A 25,415-nucleotide genomic window follows, 5' to 3' on the forward strand; every position below is an offset into this window, starting at 1 on the left:
GCGGTCGTTGACCGCTTTCGGTGGGCAATCACTATCAATTCGAATATTACAGAATTTAAGTACAAGAATTAATAGAGAAAGAAAATACCGACAATAGAATGAAAACAAAACCAGCACTAAGTCGGAAAACTTTTCATGGCGTCGCGAGAGCACAGAGGAGCAGATCTTGGATTCTTAGATGTTGTTGAAGCTCTACCCCTGCCCTTTCTTTTATATGAGGCTCGGGGCACCCCGGATCCCTTCCGGGCGCCCTGGTGAGACGTGGCAGGTCCAACCAGCGAGCTCCACGTGGCGACGACGCGATCAGGATAAAGTTGCCTCCCGAGCGCCCGGATCCCCTCCGAGCACCCGGACCACCTTTTTCCAGGGAACACCTTTCCTGCAAAATAAGGTTAGTCCGAGGCAAATAGATAATGTATATCCTACAAAACAAAGTGTTAGAACAGTTTATAAGTTCAATATAATAGGTATGACTTAGATCCCGTCTTTCCGAGACCGGAATCTAGTCGCGATCTCGACTTAGATATCCGAAATAGATCTAAGCCGGATCGATGCTTAATGTTCCCTTCCCGGGAACGCGTCCTCACAGTCACTCCCTTCCAGTGACTTACCTTTACTCACCTGCCAGACGTCCGGTCAGCCCTTCGACCCGTCTGGACTTCTCGCCAAGCGTCCGGTCAGTCCGTCGACCCGCTTGAACTTCTCACCAGCTATCCGGTCAGCCCGTCGACCTAGCTAGACTTCTCGCCAAGCGTCCGGTCAGCCCGTCGACCCGCTTGGACTTCGTGCCAGACATCCGGTCAGCCCGTCGACCTGTTTGGACTTCGCCTGCATACTCGGTCAGAGTGTTAGATCACGACAAACCTAACTTAACCTGATTTATCATTCATCAAAACCTGAGTTAGACCGTTAGTGCTAACCGCACCAACAATCTCCTCCTTTTTGATGGAATGACAACCTGGTTAAGTTAGTGAAAAATATGCTAGTAAAAAAAAAGCATGATTTATAAGGTTTAAGTTAGTTTTTAAATATGACATTTTGTACATCTTGTTTGTCTAACTTAACACCTATCCCTCCCCCTTTGGCATTCATCAAACAAGGACATAAGTTAAATACTCAAAAATATAGAATACAGTCAAAGTTAAAATGTAAGAAATGATGTCAAGTTAACTTGAGGGAGTTTAAATTTTTGAAGACTTGTTTAAAACATTAGCTTTAGCTTTTAGAAAATAGCTAAGTTTTGAAAAAGTAGCTAATTTTTAAAGATCATTTTTACAAAATTAATTTAATTTTCAAAAATGACTTTGCAAACTCAAAGAGAATTTTCTAATCAGAAATTTGAAAAGCTAATTTTCCAGTATAAGTGTATAAGTTTCAAATTTTAGGATCAATTTTTAAATTTTCAAAGTACGTTTCAATTTTGAAGTATTTTTCAAACATAAGTTTTCAAAATCAAAATTTTAAGGCTAAGTTTTCAAAACTAGATTTATAAAAAAAAATTCCAAACACAAGTTTTAATTTTGAAACACTTTTCAAACTTGAAAAATCAAAGATTTCAAAGTTGAGTTTTAAAAGATATTTACTTTTCAAAACTGATTAAAACTAAGTTTGCAATAGATTCAAAATCTTAGTTTATAAAATTTAATTGAAGAATTTAGTTTTATAAAAGCTAGTTTAAAAAAAAGGTTTTTTTAAAAAAAAAAATTGAAACATAGGTTTTCAAGATTAAGGATTTCAAAACTAAGTTTAAAGAAAACTTCTTTTCAATACTGATTAAGTTTGTAAAAAATTTGAAAACCAAAATTCAATCTGAAAACTGAAAAAAAAAATTAGAAAAGATATTATGTTTAAGTTGGAGAAAATAATTTTGGTGTTAAGTGTTGATTTAATCCTCCCCCTAAATCTGACATCTAAAATAGTTGTCTAACCAATTAGGTACTTACTGACTATCAGAAGATGGCAGCTTTTACTTGGTTAGCTAAGTTAAGTTCATTGTAATCAGTTAGCGGTTGACTAAACTGAATAACTTAACTTGATTAATATATGTTTGGTATTTAACGCTCAGACTTATATTGATGCACTGACATAAGCATCTTAAGTCACAGGCAATTGACCTATACATCTCACCCCTTTCTATGTATGTCAATCACAAGCAAAGTAAACCTAGGGTGTTGGTGAAATGCTCAAATACTAGTCCTTGGGGAACATGATTTCTAAAGGGATTTTTCTAGTCTAAGGCTAAAATTGTTTTGAAATTCTAAAAGTATGAAGGTTTTAAAAAAAAATAAAATAATTTTAACCTGGAATTTAAAACAATTATTTTTGAAAATAGTTTTTGAATTTTGAAAAGTCCTAGTCTATTAAATTAGAGTATAACCAATCAGATCTGAAATGAAAATCAATAGAACAATATGTACTACAAAAGCTGTAATAGTGTCATAACAGTGCTATGTAACAATCACGACTACTGAGACGATGAAGGAGGTGGTCCGGAACCCAACGACCGAAGCATTGCCAATAGCTCAGTGTGACGAGTCCGGTCGTCCTCTCGTAGGTCTCGTCGCAGGTCGGAGATCTCATGCCGCACATCTCATCGCAAATCGGAGACCTCCTGTCGCACCTCTTGTCGGAGATCGGAGACCTCTCGCCGTATGTCTCGGTGAAACTCAGAGAACTCCTGCTGGAGGCTCGACATAGCTCTCTCTAGTCCGGATACTCGATCGGCTAGAGTGCGAGGAGCGGGACGTGGGGCTCGAGCTGGTGCTGGGGCAGGAGCGGCCTCGTCAGGAAACAGTGCGAGAAAGAACTCATCCTGCTCTGCCTCCTCCTGCTGGGCATCTGGGTCAGGCTGGTGCTGTGCCCCCCTCTGCCAAGTTATGATACCTTCACCATCTATATGAATACTAGCTAGGGAAAAGTTCCTAGCTCCTATAACGTCAAACTCGGTCATATAGCGGATGTCACCTCTGGTGACATCAATGCCCAAAGAGGGCATATATGCTGTCAGAATGTGACAGTAGGGCATATGAACTCGCCCACTAGTCTTGTATCCGGCCGAGTAGATAATGGTGGAAAAGATATATAGGCTAATGTCAATATCTAATCTATGACACAGGGCATAGAGGAGAAAGGAGTGGAATGAGCGCATCATCGCGATGTCGCGAGTGCTCAGTGGTAGTATGCAAAAGACTAAGACCCTATAGAGAGCGTAGTTCTGGACTCGAAGGGTAACTGACCTAAACTGGATCACAGTGGGTACTCACTCGCCCCCAAAAAAATATGAATAGATCGTATCAAGAGAAATATGCGAGTAAGGATCTCCAAATGGTAGCTCCCTGTGAGGATAGCACTGAAAGGGACAGGTAAACTGTCGTAACTCCAAAAAGTCACAGATGGTAGTAGGAGACAGCGTGATATCGGTGCCAGCTGCCCTAGTGGTATAGGTAAAGTCGTCTACTTTCACTAGGTTGTTATAAAATTCTGCACACAAACTTATGTTTACTGGGCTAGTACATTCAACAAGGTTCTAAAGGTTATAGTGGTTTATAGCCTTTATAGCTGGAACGCAAGAGAGTAAAAAGAACGCTCTATCTATGCATTTGGTTCTAATGGTCATATAGATGGTTGACTCAAACTTAATCCTAAGCTCATCAGTGGGAAACCTAGGGTCAACACTGGGAGTAGAGGGGCCAGCACCAGATTTAGAGCGTTTCTTAAATTATAAAACAAAATTATACTAATTAAAGAAAACAAACATGCAACAATATTCTAAAATTTTAACTAGAAGACAAGAATTTTACCGAAGAGCCATTGCTAAAATATTTTTAGAACTGACGACCTCGGTTGATTCTCGACCGCGTATTAACCGTAGAACGAAGAAAATTTTAATTTTGAATGCTTTCGTAGGAAAGCTTAGAAAAAGCTTGAACGAAAGTGAATAGAGGAGGTGCAAGTGTAAGGGACGCCCCTGCCCCCCTATATATAGGGGACTCCGGGCGCCCGGACCTATTCCGGGCGCCCGGGGTCAAGTGGGGCGGGGTGCCCGGATCCCCTCCGAGTGCCCCCGGTCCGTATACCAGGGGCGCCCGCCCCTGGTTTTTAACTCCGGTTTTGAATTTTTTTTTTTTTTAAAAAAAAAATAAGTTTAAGTTTTAAAATAAATTTTTAAGTTAAAAAATTAAGTTTTAATTTTTAAAATAAAATTTTAAGTTAAAAAAACATTTAAGTTTTAATTAAAATAAATTTTTAAGTTAAAAAAAAATAAGTTTTAATTTTTAAAATTAATTTTTAACATAAAAAAATTTAATTTTTAATTTTTAAAATAAATTTTTAAGTTAAAAAAAATTAAGCTTTAATTTTTAAAATAAATTTTTAATAAATTTTCAAGTTAAAAAAATTTAAGTTTCAATTTTTAAAATAAATTTTTAAAAAAAATTTAATCTTTAATTTTTAAAATAAATTTTTAAGTTAAAAAAAATTAAGTTTTAATTTTTAATATAAATTTTTAAGTTAAAAATTTTTAAGTTTTAATTTTTAAAATAAATTTTTAATAAATTTTTAAGTTAAAAAAAATTTAAGTTTTAATTTTTAAAATAAATTTTTAAAAAAATTTAAGTTTTAATTTTAAAAATAAATTTTTTAAAAAAAATAAATTTTTAAAAAAAAATAAATTTTAATTTTTAAAATAATATTTTTTTAAAAAAATTAAGTTTTAATTTTTAAAATAATTTTTTTTAAAAAAAATTAAGTTTTAATTTAAAAAAAAAATTAAAAATTTAAGTTAAAAAAAAATTAAGTTTTAATTTTTAAAATAAATTTTTAAGTTAAAAGAAATTTAAGTTTTAATTTAATTTAAATTTAATTTTAATTTAATTTAAATTTAATTTTAATTTAATTTATATTTAATTTAATTTAATTTTAATTTTAATTTATTTTATATTTAATTTTAATTTAATTTATATTTTATTTTATTTTAATTTAATTTAAATTTAATTTAAAGTCCTTAGTCATCTCACCCGATCTATGTTTTCAATTAGAGAATCGTATAATTTTGTGAGATGAATTAGATTCAATTTTAGGGTTTGTTTTTAACTTGTGTTAGATTCAGGTTTAGCTTTAGGTTCAACAAATAGGCGTTCTCTGGATAAACTTCTGGACTATGGTGAGTCACTTGGACATCATTAAAGTAACCACGCCTTCGAGGTTTTCCAAATAGTCCTATCCATTGGACTTAGTACAAAACCTTGGCCTAACTTGTTAGGATCCATAAAGGGTAGCTTCGGTCAGTTCCACTTAACCAAATGCACCAGGTCGAAGCCATATCTTCCTAGACATGCATAGACTAAGCTTCCCTAACGTACTATCATCCAAAATTTCACCACACTACAAGAAAAACCCTTATAGACATCGGTGGAACAACAACGGTTTTAAGCAAAAACCGATGTCTTTGAATATTTTACATCGGTTTTTCCAAAAACCGGTGTCTATGAGTGCAGATTTTCGCTCATAGACATCGATTTTTTAGCCGATGTCTATGAGCGTTTTTTTTTTGTTAATAGACACCGGTTTTAACAGCGGTTTTTAAAACCCGGTGTTAATTAACCAAAAAATAATAATTTAATTTTTCCACCAGCCAAAATTTACAACACTTCACAAAGTTCCCTCCAAACCTAAACCAATATTGCGCCCCTTCTCTCAGCCTAAACCTAAACCTAAACCTCCGACCATCTCTCTCAGCCTCATCTCCCTCTTCCCCTTCGATCGACGCCCCTTCCTTCTTCCCCTTCGATCGACGCCCCTTCCTGGATCGACGCCCCTTCCTCTCCCAAGCAGGATCAAAACCACCTGCTTCGATCCTAAGCAAAATCGCAGCATAAATCGTTCCATTCTGCCTCCTCGTCCGATCCTCTCTTCCTCCTCCTCCTTCCTCTCTTCGCTCTTCCCGGCTAAGGTAGGGGCCGACGAGATCCGAACAGAGAGAGGACGCCCACGACCACCATGGCACGGTTGGTCGGCAACGTGAGGGAATCCGAAGGAAGAGAGAATAGCACCGAGATCCAGGAGCTCGTACACAGAAGGGGCATCGACTTACTTCCTCCTATCCCTCCCCTCCCGCTATCTCCCCTTCTGCGCTAGATCTACCTCTCTGGCAATCACGACCTCGCCTTCGTCGGCGCCCTTCCGACGGCTCCCCCTTTGCTGCCACCTGGAGCAGGAGCGGTGGTTCGAGGGGGAGGGGTACGAGGCGATGCACGTTCAAGGCAGGCGATGGAGCGGCGACATAGGCGGCCGATTTAACCCTAAGAAAGGCATGGCGTTTGAGGGTTCCATCTTCAACGCCGGGCCGATTTTTGAGTCCTATGGCGTAGCTCACGGATAGGCAGGTCGATTGCTCGATTTTGGGTTCCAAGTTCAAAACTGCGCTTAGCAAACTGATACAACAAAATCTGTTCTTTGAATCTACTTTTTTTTCCTCCATTTTTACATATGGTTCTTCCAGTCTCATTTGAGCTTGTATCACTGACTTGATCAGGGCAGTCCCTGATCCTCACAAAAATCTGCTCTTTCAGAATTGGTCTAGATTTAACTTGTTTTTGTCTGGAACAAAATGATTAGTTCTGATCTTCTTCGTTGTCGCTTAGGATGATGTTCCAATTAACAGTCCCAACGGGAGGATTTCATGCAAATTGATAGCAGTTGATGCTGGATTACCGAAAACCAAACTTGTGGAAGAACAGCTCAAGCTTTTCAAGCCTCCCAACGGCTGCAAGAATGTATCCATTTTGAGGTTGGATTGGGAGCAATGTGTTTTTCATCAAATTGTGGCTAATCAAATGCCAGTAAATTGATAAAATTGCTACGATCTTCGTTGTTGTTCTCTTCCCATTTGTTGTTATGTCGCCAGTTCTTGTTTCAAGCTTTAGTGATTCTGGTGTCACAACTTCAGTGTTGATAAAATTGTTTTCCAGAAGATATCTAATCTAAGAAGCCAATTCTAGTGGTAAGTGGCCATCACGCCCAATTTACGGTTTTGTAATTTCTCTCTTTTTTATCTCTCTACATTTGAAGTATTATGTCTAAATACTTTATCCTAAACTTTTTTGGAATTAATTAGGGCTGTTTTTGGACAGATTTGTGAAACTAAAAAGCTGAATAAAAAAGTTCGAATGATTGTGAGCATGAAGCATGCAGCTGTGATGCTTGAACAAGCATCCTACTGCTATTTGCTTTCCATCCCACCAATGTTACGCAAGTATGGTTTTCATCTTGTTTTGTCTGGAAACTGATACTACATTTCTGATCAGGTACTCGATTGCATGTCAAATTCATCTTCATATTGAAACTTGTGTCTCAGATATTTAAAGCATGTTCAAAGTTTTATGTGCTAATTGTAAAACATTCATTCTGTAAAATGTAGAGACAACATGCGATTCGAGCTTACAGGAATGCACTCTTCGTTTACAGAGAAAATGGTTGGAGTTATATATCTGATCATGTTCACTACAATGTTGGAAAGTTCTCTATGCTTTGTTTGTATATTTGTGCATTTATCTTTGATGCTTTTGACCGTATCTCCTTCCATTTACTTACATGGTGTTCTTTTATTGGAGTTCTTGATTTGGCTATCAAGCATATGCTGGAGGTTTTGGCTTGCACTCATCTGTCCCTAGCCACACAAAATGTATTCCTTAATGAATTTTCCCATGTTGTCCAGGTACTTCTATAGATTCTTCCTCATGATATTTTTGTTTAGTAGTTAGTAAATCTTAAAATCTTGCTATACCTTGATTCATCAGAGCATGAGAATGAAATTTGAGGTTTACAATCTTTGACTACCTGTTATCAATATGGCATCACTCAAAGTATTTTATTAAGATTTTCGAACTTACGCATCACCTTCAGATTTAAGTTAGTTACTTGATTTTCATTGTCTTTGAAGGACTATTGTTATTATATATTTTCCTGGTTTCTTGTCATGGTTATTCCTTATCCTCTATCCTTTATGTACTTTCTTTTGCTTTAGATGCTAGAACAAAAAAGCAAACTAATGCTTTGATTGAGGTTATGAAAATTCATAATTTTTTGTGCTCCAGAGACAAATTAATTCTTAGCGATGGATTTGGGTTCAATTCCATCAATAAGAAAAATGAAAAACAGTACTAGACATGATTTTGTTTAAAAATTCATGCGGGCTATGAAGAATGCTCCTAAACAAGGAGACAACAACGTTAAACAAACATGTTAACAACATTTAACATCAAAATAGTGTTGTAAATACAGAAATTGATTTTCCTCATTATTATTCTTCTTCTCTGAACTTGGGATAAAAGCTACTGAGGTTCCTACACAATTGGGAGACTTTGCAAAACCAAAGTAACTAATTTATTAGGTTGAAATGATAGATAGATGAGTGATCTCAGTCTTGGCATGGCTAACATTTTTTTTTTAATTTTTTTATGTTCGAAACCTTTCATTTTGTTTTGTATGGTTCTCTCTAAGAGCATGGACCTAGTTATCTTTTGATAGCTGAATATGATTCTTTTACTTCATTTGTAACTGCAAATTCAACTTTCTGATACCTTGTGAACCACTGAAGATCCTTATTGCAAGCATTATATTGAAGTAAGCATGCCTTGTTTACTTGTGCTACTTGAAAAACTATCAACATGATCACTAACCGAAGGTAACAAATTGTTTGATTCTTTTCAATTATCAGGTGATTGAAGAGTTTGCTAAGATTCCATGTTTGGAGCACTACAAGAACCTTGGAGCAACTTAACATTTCGAATAAGATGTAGTAGGAGCATATAGAGCCTGCGTTGTGTTCTCTCTATAGAAAAACGTTCTACTCTTAATTTCCCTTAATACTGGATATATGATATAGTAAACTAAATTCTTGAGTAAATAAAAAAAATATTTAAGACTAATGAAGTGCAGCTGGTTTGATATATTCCGAAGAAGACATTTACACGAATATTCCTATGATATAACATGGGAAAATACGACTGCGATATTGGAATTAACATGATATGGGAATCCATCAATGTAAGTAACATGATACTTTCTTATGTGATGCATTTTTTTTCTTTTCTTTTATTTATTTACTTATATATATGGTTGCATCTATATATGGTTGAAATTCATGTTGACTAGTTAGCATTTTAGCTATTTTCCCCTTGAAATAAAAACTTGTTTTGATGTTATTGTATCATTGGAAATCATATAAATGAATTGATGTTACTCATCTTTATTGCTGCTGAGGAATTTATTTACTTTTCATGTACTCTTAGTGATAAACAATTATGTCATTTGTGTCGACTACTAATGAATTGAATTTCCATGTACTCTCAGTGATAAATAGTTCCCAGGAATGATAGATATATCACTATATGATGTGGTTGAGATAAATGATGAATGTGTCTCTTTTTAAGCATTCAAATTAGTCATCTTGTTACCTGGTGCTCTTACTACTTTTTCAACTATGATTTTTGGTCTTTGTTTACTAGTATATTATTTATGTGTTTTATCTCAAGTACTCCGGAGTTAAAATTGATGAGGTGCGGTTCGAGTGGGCTGAATGCATGCTAGATTACATTTGAGTAGGAAAGGTATTTGATTTTTGAAAACTTTGGATGATGCATGCATTTGCTTGGAATGTAAATTGCGTATATTGTCCCATGTCAATTTCTTTCTGATGGTGATATTCTAGGACTTCTGCAGCATGTATAATTCTTCTGTTTTTGTTCTTTGCTGTAGTTAAGTAGACCAAATGATACTTTTGTTTGACAAATTAGAACAGTGGATGTTTTAACTCAGAAAACTAGGCATTTGAAGGTGAAAAGCGGTGAGATTAGGGAAATAAAAGGCGCAAGAAGAATGGAGCAGTATAGCAAGTTGAACAGATTCTGATTCTCATAATTTAATGTAGCCTCAGCTTGATTTTTGACTCACGATGTTCTACCTTGATGTGTTGTTAAAAGAATGTTCTACCTTGATTCTGATATCTATTAGCTTTTGATGTAAAAAGAATATTTGTGTATTTTATGGATACTGTTGTAAGAAGAATATTTATGTAATTTGTGAATATTTGTGTATTTTATGAATACTGTTGAATGAAGAATATTTGTGTAATTTATGAATATTTGTGTATTTTTTTTGTTACTATCGGTTTTTCACTGTTTCGAAAATCAAATTTGTGTTGTTAAAAAATACTGATATTACATCGGTTTTCCACCGCTGCAAAACCGGTGTCATTAACTAATATTACATCGGTCGTACACCACTGCCAAAACTGGTGTTATTAACATATAATATTACATCGGTTTTACACCGTTGATGAAACGGTGTCGTTAAGTGATACTACACCGGTTAATAACCGATTCGAACACCGGTGTCGTTAAGTGATACTACACTGATTTTAACCCGATGTCTAAAATGAAAGACCTTTTGCATCGCCTTCATAGACATCGGTCGAAAATGTAATAGACACCGGTGGAAAACCGATGTCTATGAGGGTTTTTGTTGTAGTGCCAGTACCATTTTTCAAGTTAAACTTGAACCCTTTTTAACTAATCCTAATTACCCTGTCGGGTAGGTTGGTTAGGGTTACCCTACCAGGTAGGTTAGTTTTAGAGGTGTCAGCTATTCTGGAGCCTCCCCCTGAATTAATGACCATTAATTTAATTTTTGGTTTTCGATTTATGTCTATTTCTTTTATAATTATATTTTACTTGGTGAAAATTTTGTTGAGTTCTAATATGTTTAGATTTTAAATTTTTTGGTTTGGGTTTGTGCTCTAGTTTTTGATTTGGTTTATTTGACTTTATGTAATATATTTTATCTTTAGGAATATAATATTGGTTAGGTCCTATTTGCGTGGTTAAACACGCTTTCGGAACTCAGGCTTTATTTGTTGGTTTGTATTAGGTTATTAATGATTTAAAAGTTTTATTTGAGTTCGACTTATATCCGAGTTCGATTTTATTATAACATGTTTTTTGATTATTTAGAATTAAGTCTAAATTCTTTGATCTTCTGCTTCCGATTCTTCCGAGGAGGAGTCGTCCCACATCGCCTTGAGGGCCTTCTTTTTGATCGGTTTCGGTTTGTCGATCTTCAATCTCGGGCACTCGTTCTTGTAGTGACCCTTCTTGTTGCATCCGAAGCACGTCACACTCCTTGATTCGGTTGGAGAATTGATCTTTTGAAGGTCCTTCTTGCTGAAGTTTCTTTTCCTCCTGGTGAACATCTTCCTTACCAGGTTCACTAGGTGTTCTTCATCTTCAGAGTTCTGGTCAGAATCTTCTTCAGGTTCAGACTTGTTCTTCTTTTCTTTTGAGGGACCCTGCAAGTAAGGCTACACCTTTCTCGACCCCGGCGTTAGTTTGCTCATGCAGTTCTAATTCACAGAAAAGCTCATCTAGTTTTAATTTTGATAAGTTTTTAGAGATCTTGTAGGCATCTACGATAGATACCCACAAGCTGTTGCATGGAAAAGCGTTTAAGGCATACCTTATTAAGTCTCGGTTCTCCATTTGGTGTCCTATTGCGTGGAGTCCGTTGAGAATATCTTTAACTCTTGCGTGAAGTTGGCTGGCTGTTTCTCCTTCCTGCATTTTTATGTTAAATATTCTATTTAGAAGCAAGTCTTGCTTTGTTACCTTAGCGTCGCTCGTTCTTTCGTGCAGCTCGATTAATTTGTCTCACAGCTCTTTAGCGTTCTTATGTGGTCCGACCCGGTTCAGTTCTTCTCTAGTTAATCCGCACTGTAAGGTGTTGATTGCCTTGTTCTCTGTTGATGCCTTCTTCTTTAAGTCTGTTGTCCAATCTTCTGGATCCAGTAGATTCCCGGAACTGTCTACTGGTATTTTGTAGGGTCTTGTAACGCTCAGCCACTTGTCGAAGTCTGTCTTGAGATACACTTCCATTCGCTTCTTCCAGTACGGGAAATAATCTCCGTTGAAAAGGGGAGGTCGCACTGTGCTGAAGCCCTCGATCTGCAACATTTTTAATCTGCACACACAAAAAATATAAAGAGGTTCCAAGACTTGGTCTTGGATTAGTAGTGCTGGAAGAATTAAATAAAAATAACTAAATTGGTGTTGCACCAATTTAGATTTAATTATGACGGAGAGAAACTTCCAAAAAGGTAATAATACCAGTTTGGATCTTTACGAAAAACTGAAATCCGAAAAAAAAAATAAAAAGTAAACCACCCCCTTGTCTGATTGGTGGTTGCACCAAATCAGAGTGGTACCTACTCTGATACCACTTGTTGGATCGTAGACGTTCGATAGAGGGAGGTGAATATCGAAAAACGTTCGAACAGGAGTAAACGCAGCGGAAAAGTAAATCAATGCTAACACAATTCACTTTACTTGGTTCAGAGCCTGTGTCGACTCCTACTCCAAGACCCGCGGTCGTTGACCGCTTTCGATGGGCAATCACTATTGATCCTGTCCGAACGCTGAATCGATGGATGCTGGGCACGTGGCGCTCTCCGAACTAATGACGTGGATCTCCGGCCGGTCGTATGAAACCCCGGTGAACCTGCAAGGAAGTCGGGCCGGGAAGGGGTTCCCGACGATGACCCTCCGACGCTCAAGTCAAGCAAGAGGAAACTGTGAAGAGGTGGCTTCGAATATCAGAGAATGCGTACCTCCGGCGAAGTGTGAGGACCCTTATATAGAGCTGTGAAAGGCTTATGAACACATACCGAGGCGAATACGTGTCCTCTTACCATACCTCAGTATGGGCTTGTCAGAGGAGCTTGCCTGACACCATACTGCTACAGTCCGAGCACCTCTCTGATGGGATAGTAGAACCTTCCGTCATAGGCTTCTGCGTATGGGTTAGTCGTCAAACACGCTTGTTGTCAGAAGATGTTCCCCGATGTTTCCCTTGTCCGTTTGCCTCTTCTGTCCCTGCGCCGAGCGTCCGGCCGCTCGGCGGCTACGTCACATCCGACCGGACGTAGGTGATGGTTTGACCGGGAAGATTCTCGGTCACTTGCTCGGCTAACTGTTCACAGCATTGCCGCTCTAAGCTTCGGTCCGAGCAGGCTGCCCGCTCGGCCTGGTTACCCTATTCCCTATGAGCGTCGGAAACCCAAGTCCCCGTCGGGTTGTCTTTGATTCCGCTTAAACCCCGTTCGGCAGGTCGGTCCCCCCTTTTCTGGTTGGTCATCTGACCTTTGACCTCCACGTGGCGTTGACTCCCCTCAAAGGGGGTCCCGCATCCGTACCACCGGATCAACTATCAATTCGAATATTACAGAGTTTAAGTACAAGAATTAATAGAGAAAGAAAATACCGACAATAGAATGAAGACAAAACCAGCACTAAGTCGGAAAGCTTTTCGTGGCGTCGCGAGAGCACAGAGGAATAGATCTTGGATTCTTAGATGTTGTTGAAGCTCTACCCCTGCCTCTTCTTTTATATGAGGCTCGGGGCGCCCCGGATCCCTTCCGGTCGCCCTGGTGAGACGTGGCAGGTCCAACCAGCGAGCTCCACGTGCGACGACGCGATCAGGATAAAGTTGCCTCCCGGGCGCCCGGACCACCTTTTTCCAGGGAACACCTTTCCTACAAAACAAGGTTAGCCCGAGGTAAATAGATAATGTATATCCTGCAAAACAAAGTGTTAGAACAGTTTATAAGTTCAATATAATAGGCATGACTTAGATTCCGTCTTTCCAAGATCGGAATCTAGTCACGATCTCGACTTAGATATCCGAAATGGATCTAAGCCGGATCGACGCCTAATGTTCCCTTCCCGGGAATACGTCCTCACAGTCACTCCCAGTGACTTACCTTTACTCACCTGTCAGACGTCCGCTCAGCCCTTCGACCCATCTGGACTTCTCGCCAAGCGTCCGGTCAGCCCATCGATCCGCTTGGACTTCTCGCCAGCTATCCGGTCAGCCCGTCGACCTAGCTGAACTTCTCGCCAAGCGTCCGGTCAGCCCGTCGACCCGCTTGGACTTCGTGCTAGACATCTGGTCAGCCCGTCGACCTGTCTGGACTTCGCCTGCATACTCGGTCAGAGTGTTAGATCACGACAAACCTAACTTAACCTGATTTGTCATTCATCAAAACCTGAGTTAGACCGTTAGTGCTAACCGCACCAACAATATTGTCTTGTGGTCATGTATCCCGGTTTCAATTGACATTGTTACAAGGGAGGTGTTGTCCGATTTTCATCGGACAACCTTACTCTTGGGGCGTGATAAAAAGAGTCTATAATCCCCTTGCACTTACCTTTTCTAGGGTTTAAATAGCTCTCAGAAGGGCATCTCCATGTCAGACATTGCATTCTCCTTCATCATTCTCATATGAGTCAGTAAGGGGACCAGATCTGACATCTGTTAGCTGCCTCTTCATTCACTAAGCATCACGTGTTTGAAGGAGGAAATCTAAGAGACCATATCTGACAACCATATAATCGCTTCTCCATTCACTTGGTATCATGTGTTCGGGAATATTCGCATTTGTTGGCATTGAGCCAACGTAGGGTGTGAGCCTGATCTATGGATGAGGGAATGAGGTCCATATTGAGTGGCCTTGAGGATAGATGAAGTCAGCTATTGAGGCTGAGACAAAAAGGATGTCGCGATATAAGATCAAATCTTAACCGTAGTCACTGGTTGGAATCGGGTTCAGAATGGTGTCAGCGACTAAGGTTGATATCGGGATAATATCAATGACTGAGGGTGAGTTCAAGATGGTGTCGGTGGCTAAGGCTGAAGCCGGGATGATGTTGGTGATTGAAGCTGAGCCAAGTGCGATGCCGAGATTTGATACTCAACAACTAAGGTCGGGACATGGGGATGTCAACGACTAAAGCTGAGGGATCAAGATATCAGGATCTGAGTCTGAGACATAAATGATGTCGGCAACTAATGCTGAGACAGGTGCGATGTTGTCGACTGAAACTGAGGTATGATGATGTCAAGATTGAGGCGAATACATGGATGATATCGGTGACTGAGACAAGGACAATGCAAGTGACTGAGGTTGAGGCCTGGGTGATGCCAGGATTGAGGCTGAAACATGGATGATGTCAGTGATAGATTGGGGCATGGACAATGTTGGTGACTGAGACCAAGTCCTGAGTGATGTTGGGATCCGAGATCAAGATACGGATGATGTCGTCTACTGAGGTTGAGACAGGGACGCTGCTGACGACTGAGATTGAGGCTTGGGTGATGTCGAGATCCAAGGTTATCGGGATCTGAGATTGAAATATAAATGATGTCAGGATCTAATACTGAGGTAAAGAGGATGTTAGATTTCGGAATCGAGACAAGAATAGCATCGGCGATTGAAATCAAGCCTTAATGGTTGTCTTGTCTTTAGACAAATTTTATTGTTTGGGATGAGTACACTAAATAAGTTTAATCAAACCTTTTATCTTATTTGAGCTGAATCTGATTTTCTTTTGGTCCACCTTAATTTCAAGGGACAGTATGATTTTTTTTTTTTTTACTATACTGAATCAGTAGAATTTTACCACATCACCGACTAAATCTACTTTTCCATCCCCTAATAAATTTAATCAGAAAAGAAAATACATGGCAATCGCTCGACCACAATCGTTGAAAAACATTCTACCACTGGAGTTGTCAATATATTGTGTATAAACACTAACAATTAAACTCAGTCAAATGGTGGCTTTAAGCGATGACCCCCTCGACGGTTAGGTGAAATATATTGATTGCATTTTCTTATTAATTTAATTCGTGGTTGGTGGTCTAAATTTTAGGGTTGGTTAAGGTTTTTCGTTTTTCCCCACAAACTATAAGCAAAAACATGAAGTAAATCACATTCACATCTCGCTTTAAAGGATTTACATCATAACTTTGTGAAACATTTATAATATAATTGTTCAATTTCAGTAAGAGTTAGTTGTTGTTTTTTGATAATTTAAATGTTTAATTTTTTATCTAATTACTTTGGAAAATAAATGATCTTTCTTTTCCTTATTCACCTACCGATAAATCAAATACGATGTGGGTTCCTTGGATGAATATTGCATTAAAAGAAACCGCACCAACCCTTCCCCACACCGAACCAGCTTCTAATTAGGACGTGACGCCCCAATGGTCCATCCGACGTGCTGTGTGCGTGACCTGCACCTAACACCAGTTGGTGGATTCTTTTTTTTCACGTACCCACTAGGAGACTCTGCGGGGCCACTCGCATCTAGCGCGGGCATTTGCTGCGGTCGAGTAAACGAACGAAGCTAATAATGGCGTTGCCAAAGTGGGGACACTTGTACTTGTCCATCATTGTCCCACAATTAATTCGAATAATCGCAGAGGTAAGAGAGTTGGTAAACCGAAATGATTGACAACGGATTACAATTGCAGCCATCGCTAAGAGTGAGGTACAATTGTGAGTTTTTGAACAACGAGTTGGAATATGTTTTATTAGTGTCTGGGTGATTTTCCAAAAATACCCTCACGTTTCCGTCCAACTACTATCTATCTGTCACCAACCACGAGGGCTTCGTCTCCTGTCTATAAATTCAACCCTCGCCTCCTCTTCTCGTTAGGAAGGGTTTCCGGCCGATCATTGATCTCTGCTGTTGGACGAATGGCGCTCGCCAACGGCACCTCTTTCCTCCCTCGCCAGCAGCCACTCCCCGCCTCTGCTGACGCAGTCTTCCGCGCTTCACTCCCGTCGCTCGTCCGCGCTGCCCCGCGGAGGATCTCTCCCCGTCCGGTCTCCGCCGTCCACGCAGCGGAACCAGCCAAGAATTCAATCAAGACCAAGGATGCGGTCCTGGCCGCCGAGGACAAACTCGGGAAATGGTCGGTGGCGAGTTGGAGGACCAAGAAGGCGCTCCAGTTGCCGGCTTATCCGGACAAGGTGGAGCTCGAGTCGGTTCTGAAGACGATCGACAACTTCCCTCCGCTTGTGTTCGCTGGAGAGGCGCGCCACCTAGAGGAGAGGCTCACGGATGCTGCGCTTGGCAAAGCGTTTCTACTGATGGGAGGCGATTGCGCGGAGAGTTTCAAAGAGTTCAACCCCAACAACATTAGGGATACCTTCCGGATTCTCCTCCAGATGGGCGCCGTTCTCATGTTCGGCGGCCAGATGCCCGTCATCAAGGTAAGATATAAACCATGGTAATCGATTTCATTCAGATCTTAACAGATGCGGAGAATGGACTGTTGATCTTTATTTTTGTGGTCGTGTTAGGTGGGGAGAATGGCCGGGCAGTTCGCCAAGCCTAGATCGGATCCATTCGAGGAGAAGAATGGGGTGAAACTTCCGAGTTACAGAGGGGACAACATCAACGGCGATTCATTCGACGAGAAATCAAGGAATCCAGACCCTCAAAGGATGATCCGAGCCTACTGTCAGTCTGCGGCGACGCTCAACCTTCTCCGGGCGTTTGCCACCGGTGGCTATGCTGCCATGCAACGTGTAACCCAGTGGAACCTCGATTTCACCGAGCACAGCGAGCAGGGTGACAAGTGAGCGCTCATCAAACCCCTTTTGGGATAGCTGCTTTTTGCCCATCCTGCCTGAAAATATTTTTTGTTGCCCCCCTAGTCGATTTTTGTCAATTTTCTACGACTGTTTTTTATTTACGTCTTTCTGTCTCACTGGTTAGGTATTTTGATTGTGAACTTTTGAACTTTTCGCAAATTTTCTGTTTTGGAATAACTTTTATTTCTAGAGAGACGCTGATTTTTGTTATTGTCAGTGTCTAAGTTGCAAAACATGGTTTTCACTTCCACCTTTCTTAACTGTTTTCCAATTCCTTTTCTTGGACGGAAATTACTTAACATCATTGCAAATTTGACCTCGACAACTCTATGCACATCATTGCAAAGTTCACCTTGCTTGCATTTCCAATCATCGAATTGATTCACGATTACTTGGACGAAAGATACCCACTATTTGTCGTTTCTTTAAAAAAAAAATATCTTCCATTTGTACTGAAAAAAATGGGCTTGCATAGTCTATTGCTAGTGGTATACCACACAAACATGTTCTAGTTGATCAAAATTAGTGATTTATGTTTGTTGTCTTGCTTCGAACAGGTATCAGGAATTGGCCCACCGGGTGGACGAGGCGTTGGGGTTCATGGCTGCCGCTGGGCTCACCATGGACCACCCCATCATGACCACAACCGAGTTCTGGACCTCCCATGAGTGCCTTCTCCTTCCCTATGAGCAGTCCCTCACCCGTGAGGACTCCACTTCAGGTCTCTTCTACGACTGCTCCGCCCACTTCCTCTGGGTGGGAGAACGTACCCGGCAACTCGATGGTGCACACGTTGAGTTCCTCCGTGGCGTTGCCAATCCCCTCGGCATCAAGGTGAGCATACTCGATGAGTTTAGATCGTGCAGGCCTTTCTGTTTAATCAATTCCATGTCTTTAAATTATCATTTAATGGTAGGTGAGTGACAAGATGGACCCCAAGGAGCTAGTGAAGCTGATTGAGATCTTCAACCCCCAGAACAAGCCCGGGAGGATCACCATTATAACAAGAATGGGAGCAGATAAAATGAGGGTGAAGCTTCCTCATCTGATCCGGGCGGTCCGAGGAGCTGGTCAGATTGTCACTTGGGTCAGTGATCCTATGCACGGGAACACCATCAAGGCCCCTTGTGGACTCAAAACTCGACCTTTTGACTCAATTCTGGTATATTCGCACCACCCAATTCAATGATTCTTTTCTGCCTTGAATGATTTTAATAGTGTTTCCATTTCCAATTCCCTTCTGTTTCCTCATTGGCTGAATTGTTTCTTTAGATGTTAAACGTTGGCTAGTCTACTAAAGTGGTTGGTTAGTCTAAGTCTTCATTATATTGTCACCCACAAGGCATTATCTATTTAGTGTTATATCACTTTCAACAGCCAGCCGATAGATTGCTTCACTTCCATGTACTAACAAAGTTTTATTTCCCTACTCAGGCCGAGGTCCGGGCATTCTTTGACGTCCATGAGCAAGAAGGAAGCCACCCCGGAGGTGTGCACCTGGAGATGACCGGGCAAAATGTGACAGAATGCATCGGTGGGTCGCGCACTGTCACCTTTGACGACCTGTCTTCGCGCTACCACACCCACTGCGACCCCAGGCTGAATGCTTCTCAGTCTCTCGAGCTGGCCTTTATTATTGCTGAGCGACTGCGGAAGAGAAGGATTGCCACCAAATCCTTCAAGCTGCACCAGCAGTTGGACTCTTGGCCCACCCTGTGACGTTGGACGACAGTATGTTGGGAGGACTTAAATGTATATTTTTTTTCGTTGGAGATGTGGTCTCACTAGGAGATATGAACTCGTTTACTACCCTAAGCATTTGTGGTACTTATCTAAGCCTAAAGTTAAGCTTGTTCTTGACGTGGAAATAAAAGGATAAAAGATTGATACTTATTACTTATTGGAATTTATTCAGGTCCAGAATGATTTCGTGTGTTTGCAAAGAAAAGTTGAATGATATGGTATAAGCTTCTATTTGTTGCCTGGACGAATAGGAGAAGGTTGCTTTCGTAGGTGGGTCTGAGCACATTATAGTTTAGCAAAAAAAAGAAAAACGAAAACGAGTTTGTTCAGCCACCAACGGAAAAACAAATGTTTAGAAAATCTACACCACTGGTTCAATAGTTCTGCCCAACTAAATTACTCCATAAATTTCGACTAAATTGGGTCAATTCAAGTAGGTGCAATAGGAAAAAGTCGGTCAGCAACTGAGAATAGATGTACATTCAACTTCATCGTCGTGGTGATCAATAAGTTTTATTTTTATTTTTAATTAGCACCAAATATCCAGCCGAGCCAACAAATTCTGGTGATCATCGGTCTACCGACCATCAAGCTTTTAAAAATTATTTTATTGTTTCAAAATTTGTATACAAACTTTCACAAATAAACTATCTATAGATCAAGTTACTTCCTTCTTCAGAAATTATTTTGGGAAACATTATAATTTGCAATTCTGCCGATAACATCGCTGTGATCCAATAACAAAACCGAGCCTCCTAAAATAACTCAGATATCTTGCTATTTGAGTATAGAAAAGGATATTTTTAGTTATTATATTTGGATAAAATTTATTAAATTTAGAGTATTTATTTCACTTAAAATTTTAGATTAAAGGAATCTTTGATGGAGAAAATTACTATTCTTTTCTTTCCTTCCGAGATTGCTAGACCAAATTGTTACCCTAAGTCATAGGCTACATATAAAAGATTTACATATCCAATTCTACTATGTTCCATCCTCCACAAATATAAGTTGAAGAAATTATTCAATACTTATTTTTTTAATAAGTAAAAATTGTAGAAATCATAAATCTAAAAGTAAACAATAATCATAAATTAGAAGCAATTTATGTCTATTAAATTCTAATACACTTCTAATATCCTATATCTATAAATATGTACCCTCCTATTAATGATAATAACGAAAATAATCTCTAATTAATTTTAATTAATTGAAATTTATTATATTTGGCACACAATCAAGATCGACATTAATCAAATAGAAAAAATAATATTTACAAGTCTATTATATTACTATGTTTATAATTATTATAATTGTATGTCTTATTTAATCTTTTTTTTATTGTTTTGGACAATTTGTATAAATAAGTCTATTGACTTTAGTAATACGATTATCAAAAAAATTTATATTATTTCTTTCCTCTACCTATTAATTTCTACACCTATGAATCTTCTCACAGTCCAATTAACCCTCACCAAAGATTTTACAAAGCAAGATGTCTAACCTTCGCCAGTAGTCGTCCACCTCTATAGTACCGCCTAGTGACGGATTTGGTATAGGACTGGGGGCATGGCTCCCCAAGAGCTGAGGAAGAATTTGGGGAATGTCAGTACGAGTTGAAGATGAGCAAGTGCTGGAAGGAACTCCATTGGGATCGGAGATGAAGATCCATGTAGTGAGGAGTTTGGGGAGTAGCACATAAGAGAGCAAACCTTCTCATCGGTTTGACAGACATCCTTTTTATTTATTTATCCAATGTTTTTTTCTTCATTAATCCCTTGTTTTTAATCAAATTTATTGATCTATGTAAAGCTCTCAAACTAACTACTGACTTAAAATTTTTAAAAAAAAATGAAAAAAATAAAATTAATTATAGTTCATAAAAAAATTAGAAAAAAAAAAATCATAGAACCTAAAATTAAAACATAATATATATTTTTACAACATCCACAAACCTAAAAAAATCACATTGTCCTACGACAACGCTTTCATGGAGCAAGTCATTACACAACTGGATATACATCAACTTAGCTCTTCTAAATCTAAAATCCCTTGAAGGCATAGGAAGAGCTTAGACTGTCGAACGTTGACTGGTCTATCACGCTCCCTTGCGATGGCACTTTTATGGAGTAAGTCATTGCATCCATCCTTGGTATCACCCATAAACCTGAAGCATCCGTCAGTAGATAGACATCTCCTGTCCTATGTGAAGTCAATCTATGATCCTCCTCCATAAATTCGTAATAAGTGGACATCTAAAAAATAAATGTTTCTGTGTCTCCAACACTTGTTTGCAAAAAGAATATTATTGATCCTCCAAATAGTCTTACCTGTCTCCACTGGCGGATGCAAGGGGGCGCGAGGGGGTGCGGAAGCACCCCTTGATTCTGGAAAAAAGTGAAGGAATAAGAATGGTTATTAAAAAAAATTAAAGGACCTACTTGTAATTTTTAAAATTCATTGGATTTTTTTTTCAAAAGTACCATTAAAAATAACATTTCCTCTTTCTCATTGCTCGATCCCTGCCCTAACCCTTTTCTAGTAGCCGAACTTCTTTTTCCGCCGAGCACTCTTTCTTCTTCAAACCAAAGACAAGCCGAGCACCCTTTTTTCTTCAAACCAAAAACCCTAATCGCTAAGAGATTTCATCTTTTCTCTCTGTCTAGTCTCCTCAAGTTGTTGCCTTCATCTTTGTCGCCTCTTCACTTCGTCGACGCATCACGCCACTGTTGTTCGCCACTTCGCCTCTTCCGTCGACGCCGCTACCACTGTGCTCCGCCACCGTTCCTCCACAAGAAGTAAAATCCCTTCAATTTTAGGTTAATCTTATTCCTTATTTCATCTTATTCCTAATTTCATGATTTATACTTGGTAGTGCTCAATTGTTATGTTGATTGCATAAATTAATAATTTTGATGAATTGATATAGGTTATGGAGAAATTTTTAAAACGAAGTGTTGAGTTTTCTAAGAATTCTATGGAAGAAAATAGTAAGGAAAAATATTCTCGTGTTGAATTCAACCAGGACGATGTTATTAGTGACTACGCAAACCAATAAATGAATTTGATGTTTCAAGCACCCCTCTAAATGTTTGTCTGGATCCGCCGCTGCCTGTCTCTAGTCGGGAGATGTTTTTCTGCTAGCATCCGAAGTGTACCTACATGATTGGGCTGAATGTACGACTCCCACACTGTCTGCACCTAGGAATTTTTAGGACTGACCTACCTGAAAAAATCATAGGCCTTAGCCACTCCACCATCTTGCTCAAACTAATCTACTATACTCTATGTAGCATTTGCCAGCGACCCAACAACCGATAGGATGAAATCTTAGATCTGTAGTAGCCGCTTGATCAGCGGAGAATCCAATTGCATTGCCTCCCAAGTCTAGACATTCGTTCTCCTTAAGTAGGTGTGATGCACCCACTTGATCCATAGATCATCCTCCTTGGCCTGTGTCTTAAAAATTAGCTAAGTTTCTTTTTGATACCTTTCAAGGGGAGCTTAAAGTTAAACAGAGTAAATATTTTACTATCTTTATATATTAAATAAACTTTCTCTCTACTTATTTTATTTTTGATTTATGTCAAAGGGGAGAGATAAGTTAAAAGTTAAAAGTTAAACATAATTTTTGTGAAAGAGAGAGCATAAGGAAGTTTTTTTACAAATTATTATAATTATGCTCATGCTAAAATTCCTTTAATTATCGTTATATTTTACTTAACTTTGAACTACGTTGTCATAAACAAAAAGGGGGAGATTGTTGGTGCGGTAAAGCACCAGACGATCGAACCTGTGTTTTCATTATGTCAAAGAGTCCAAATTTAAGTTGTCTTGTGATCTAACAAGGTTGCTTAAGCTTACAGGAAAAGTCCTAAGTGTTTTTAGGCAAAAGTCCTAGTGGATTCTAGGCAAGTGGAAAACCCTAGGGGAGAGTAACCCTAAGTGATAAAAGTCCTAGTTGTGGTTAGACAGGTGAAAAATCCTAGGGGGTGGTAACCCTAGGTCCTAGGGGGAGGTAACCCTAGGTGGAAAGTCTTCGCGGGTCGAGCGCTTTGGGTAAAATCCTTTAGTCGGGGACTCTAGGTTGAAATCCTGGTGGTCGCGGACGTAGTGGAAGTTTGGACAGGTCGTGGAGTGGACGTTCAGCATGAAGACCGGAAGTCTCGGACGCTGAGCAAAAGTCCAGTCGATCTGGAGGACCGGTCTGACAACAGGTAAACTCTCCTGAGAGGAGTAGATGAGGACGTGTTCCCTGATGAGAGAATAATATGCATTGGTTCGACCTAGGGTTTCCGGAGGCAAAATCTGAAGTCAGAACTAGACAGTTCGGAGATTGTCAAAATAACTTATTATTTCATATTTTATTGTGCTAACTCTATTTTGTATGATATGTTTTGTATTTTGGACTAACACATCTTGCAGGGAGAGAAAAGGACTTAAAAGTCTCGGATGAACAGTTCTCGAAGCGCCTTCCATGGAGCTTGGAGGCACCTCAGGTGCCTTGGTCGAAAGCCTCGCGCAGCAAGGAGCGAAAGTGCCTTCCAAGGAGATGGAAGGCACCTTGAACACTGGATGGAGGGTGCCCTCCATGAAGCTTGGAGGTGCCTTTGAGTGGATAAGCGACGCAGGCAACAGAGCTTATCAGCACCACAGAAATGGGGATATAACCTTGGCTGATGGCGCCTCCTATGGAGGTTGGAGGCACCCTCAATGGCTTACTTAAGACTAGTTCGAGCAGAGGTAAAGGATAATCAAAAACTAGCAATCTTTCTTTCATGTGCTGCTAACAAAACAATCTGGCAAAGTCATAACACTACTCTGACAACCAAAAGCTCTCAATTTCAAACATCATTGTTGTCAGTATAATATTTGGTAGCATTTTAATTATTGTACTCTTTTTGTAATATTTCGAACTGATAGTGAATTGTCCAAAGTAAACACTCAACGAGTGTGGGCCTTGGATTATGAGTCGTCACAGGCTCCGAACCAAGTAAAATCAACTTGTGTCATTGTTTTCTTTAATTATTCTTATTTCGCTGTGTATTTACTCAAAACGAACGAATTAGCCACGAGCGCTATTCATCCCCCCCTAGCGTTTTACGACCATACATTAGTGACCAAAGACCAGGGAAGGGATCCCTGGCAAGGCTCTCCGACGCTCAAGTCAGTCTCATTTCTCGACAAGTGGGCGAAGAAGAAGAACAATAGAGGGTGTGCAAATGAAGGTCTTAGATGCGAAAATTATGTACCTTGCCAACAGAGAGGACCCCTTTTTTATACCACCTCCCATAACCTCCCTGATCATAAGGCGGTTGTAGGGGGATCGGTGGCCGGCTTGAAGGGGGGTTGGATAGACGGCGTCCCCAAATTGATTGATCTTCCTACACTTGTTAGTATACGCAGCGGAATATACAAAACAAACAAGCTAAAGGAAATTAAACTAAAAACAAGAAAGAATGCAAACCAAGCTACACGATCATTTACGTGGTTCGAAGATAAAGCTCCTACTCCACGACGTGTCCTTGAGGTGGGCGATCCCTATCCGTCGGTGGATTACTCCCTGGAAGACCTCTGGCTAGCTCACGTAGCTCCTTGTGGATGGAGAAACCTCACCACAACTCTCACCAAGGACTCTTTACAAGCTAGGGCACAGGTAGACTACTAATAGAGATTAATCACCTCTATTTCATCAAACTCTAACCAAGCTTCCAAGCTTTGGTTATATAGGCCTCGGGTTGAAAACTCCGCCTACCAGTCGACTGCTAAAATATGCAGTCGACTGCCCTCTGTGGAAATTCGACCGTTACATCCCAACGGCTCGATACCAATCAACTGCTAAAACTAGCAGTCGACTGCTCCACACTGGTTGAGCGAACAGAAGCATTCTGTTCGCTCCCAGTCGACTGAACCAGTCAACTGATGAAACATGCAGTCAACTAGTACCGAGTACATTCTCTCACAGCACTCGAACTCTCACCCTTACGACTCATTTGACGCTTCCTTCGTAGCCTTGACCTTTTACCTTCAAGTCTACTTCCTCTTTGGCTCTCGTCCCTCGGATGCATGCAAGCCCGTGGCTCGTCCCCAATGTCATCCTTCGTGTATGCCTCGAAGTCGCTTCCCTCGGCCCTTGTCCTTGCTGCCTTGTCCACGGTCCCTCAGATGCATATAA

At 39.7% G+C, this 25,415-nt stretch overlaps 2 protein-coding genes across 2 annotated transcripts; both read left to right on the forward strand.

Annotated features, from left to right (window-relative positions):
* Positions 1-5,997: 5,997 nt before the first annotated feature.
* Positions 5,998-7,286, forward strand: LOC121986970. The gene is made up of 4 exons (XM_042540892.1): positions 5,998-6,005; positions 6,136-6,373; positions 6,642-6,787; positions 7,115-7,286. Exons 1-4 carry the CDS (start codon positions 5,998-6,000, stop codon positions 7,284-7,286), a joined length of 564 nt encoding a protein of 187 aa, XP_042396826.1.
* Positions 7,287-16,537: 9,251 nt separating this feature from the next.
* On the forward strand, positions 16,538-19,397 carry LOC121985516 (phospho-2-dehydro-3-deoxyheptonate aldolase 2, chloroplastic-like). The gene is made up of 5 exons (XM_042539016.1): positions 16,538-17,113; positions 17,204-17,481; positions 18,055-18,331; positions 18,414-18,659; positions 18,932-19,397. The coding sequence occupies exons 1-5, from the start codon at positions 16,595-16,597 to the stop codon at positions 19,214-19,216; spliced, it is 1,605 nt and encodes a 534-aa protein (XP_042394950.1). The 5' UTR covers positions 16,538-16,594; the 3' UTR covers positions 19,217-19,397.
* The last annotated feature ends 6,018 nt before the right edge of the window (positions 19,398-25,415 follow it).

The sequence above is a fragment of the Zingiber officinale genome, chromosome 5B (assembly GCF_018446385.1).
Source record: "Zingiber officinale cultivar Zhangliang chromosome 5B, Zo_v1.1, whole genome shotgun sequence".
Taxonomy (NCBI): Eukaryota; Viridiplantae; Streptophyta; class Magnoliopsida; order Zingiberales; family Zingiberaceae; genus Zingiber; species Zingiber officinale.

Bases quoted from the DNA above. Each gene is read 5' to 3' on its own strand.
- LOC121985516 (XM_042539016.1), top strand. From the start codon at position 16,595: ATGGCGCTCGCCAACGGCACCTCTTTCCTCCCTCGCCAGCAGCCACTC. The intron at 17,114-17,203 runs GTAAGATATAAA...TGGTCGTGTTAG, and splicing joins GCCAGATGCCCGTCATCAAG to GTGGGGAGAATGGCCGGGCA. The intron at 17,482-18,054 runs GTGAGCGCTCAT...TGCTTCGAACAG, and splicing joins CACAGCGAGCAGGGTGACAA to GTATCAGGAATTGGCCCACC.
- LOC121986970 (XM_042540892.1), top strand. The intron at 6,374-6,641 runs GGATAGGCAGGT...GTTGTCGCTTAG, and splicing joins AGTCCTATGGCGTAGCTCAC to GATGATGTTCCAATTAACAG. The intron at 6,788-7,114 runs GTTGGATTGGGA...GGAATTAATTAG, and splicing joins AAGAATGTATCCATTTTGAG to GGCTGTTTTTGGACAGATTT.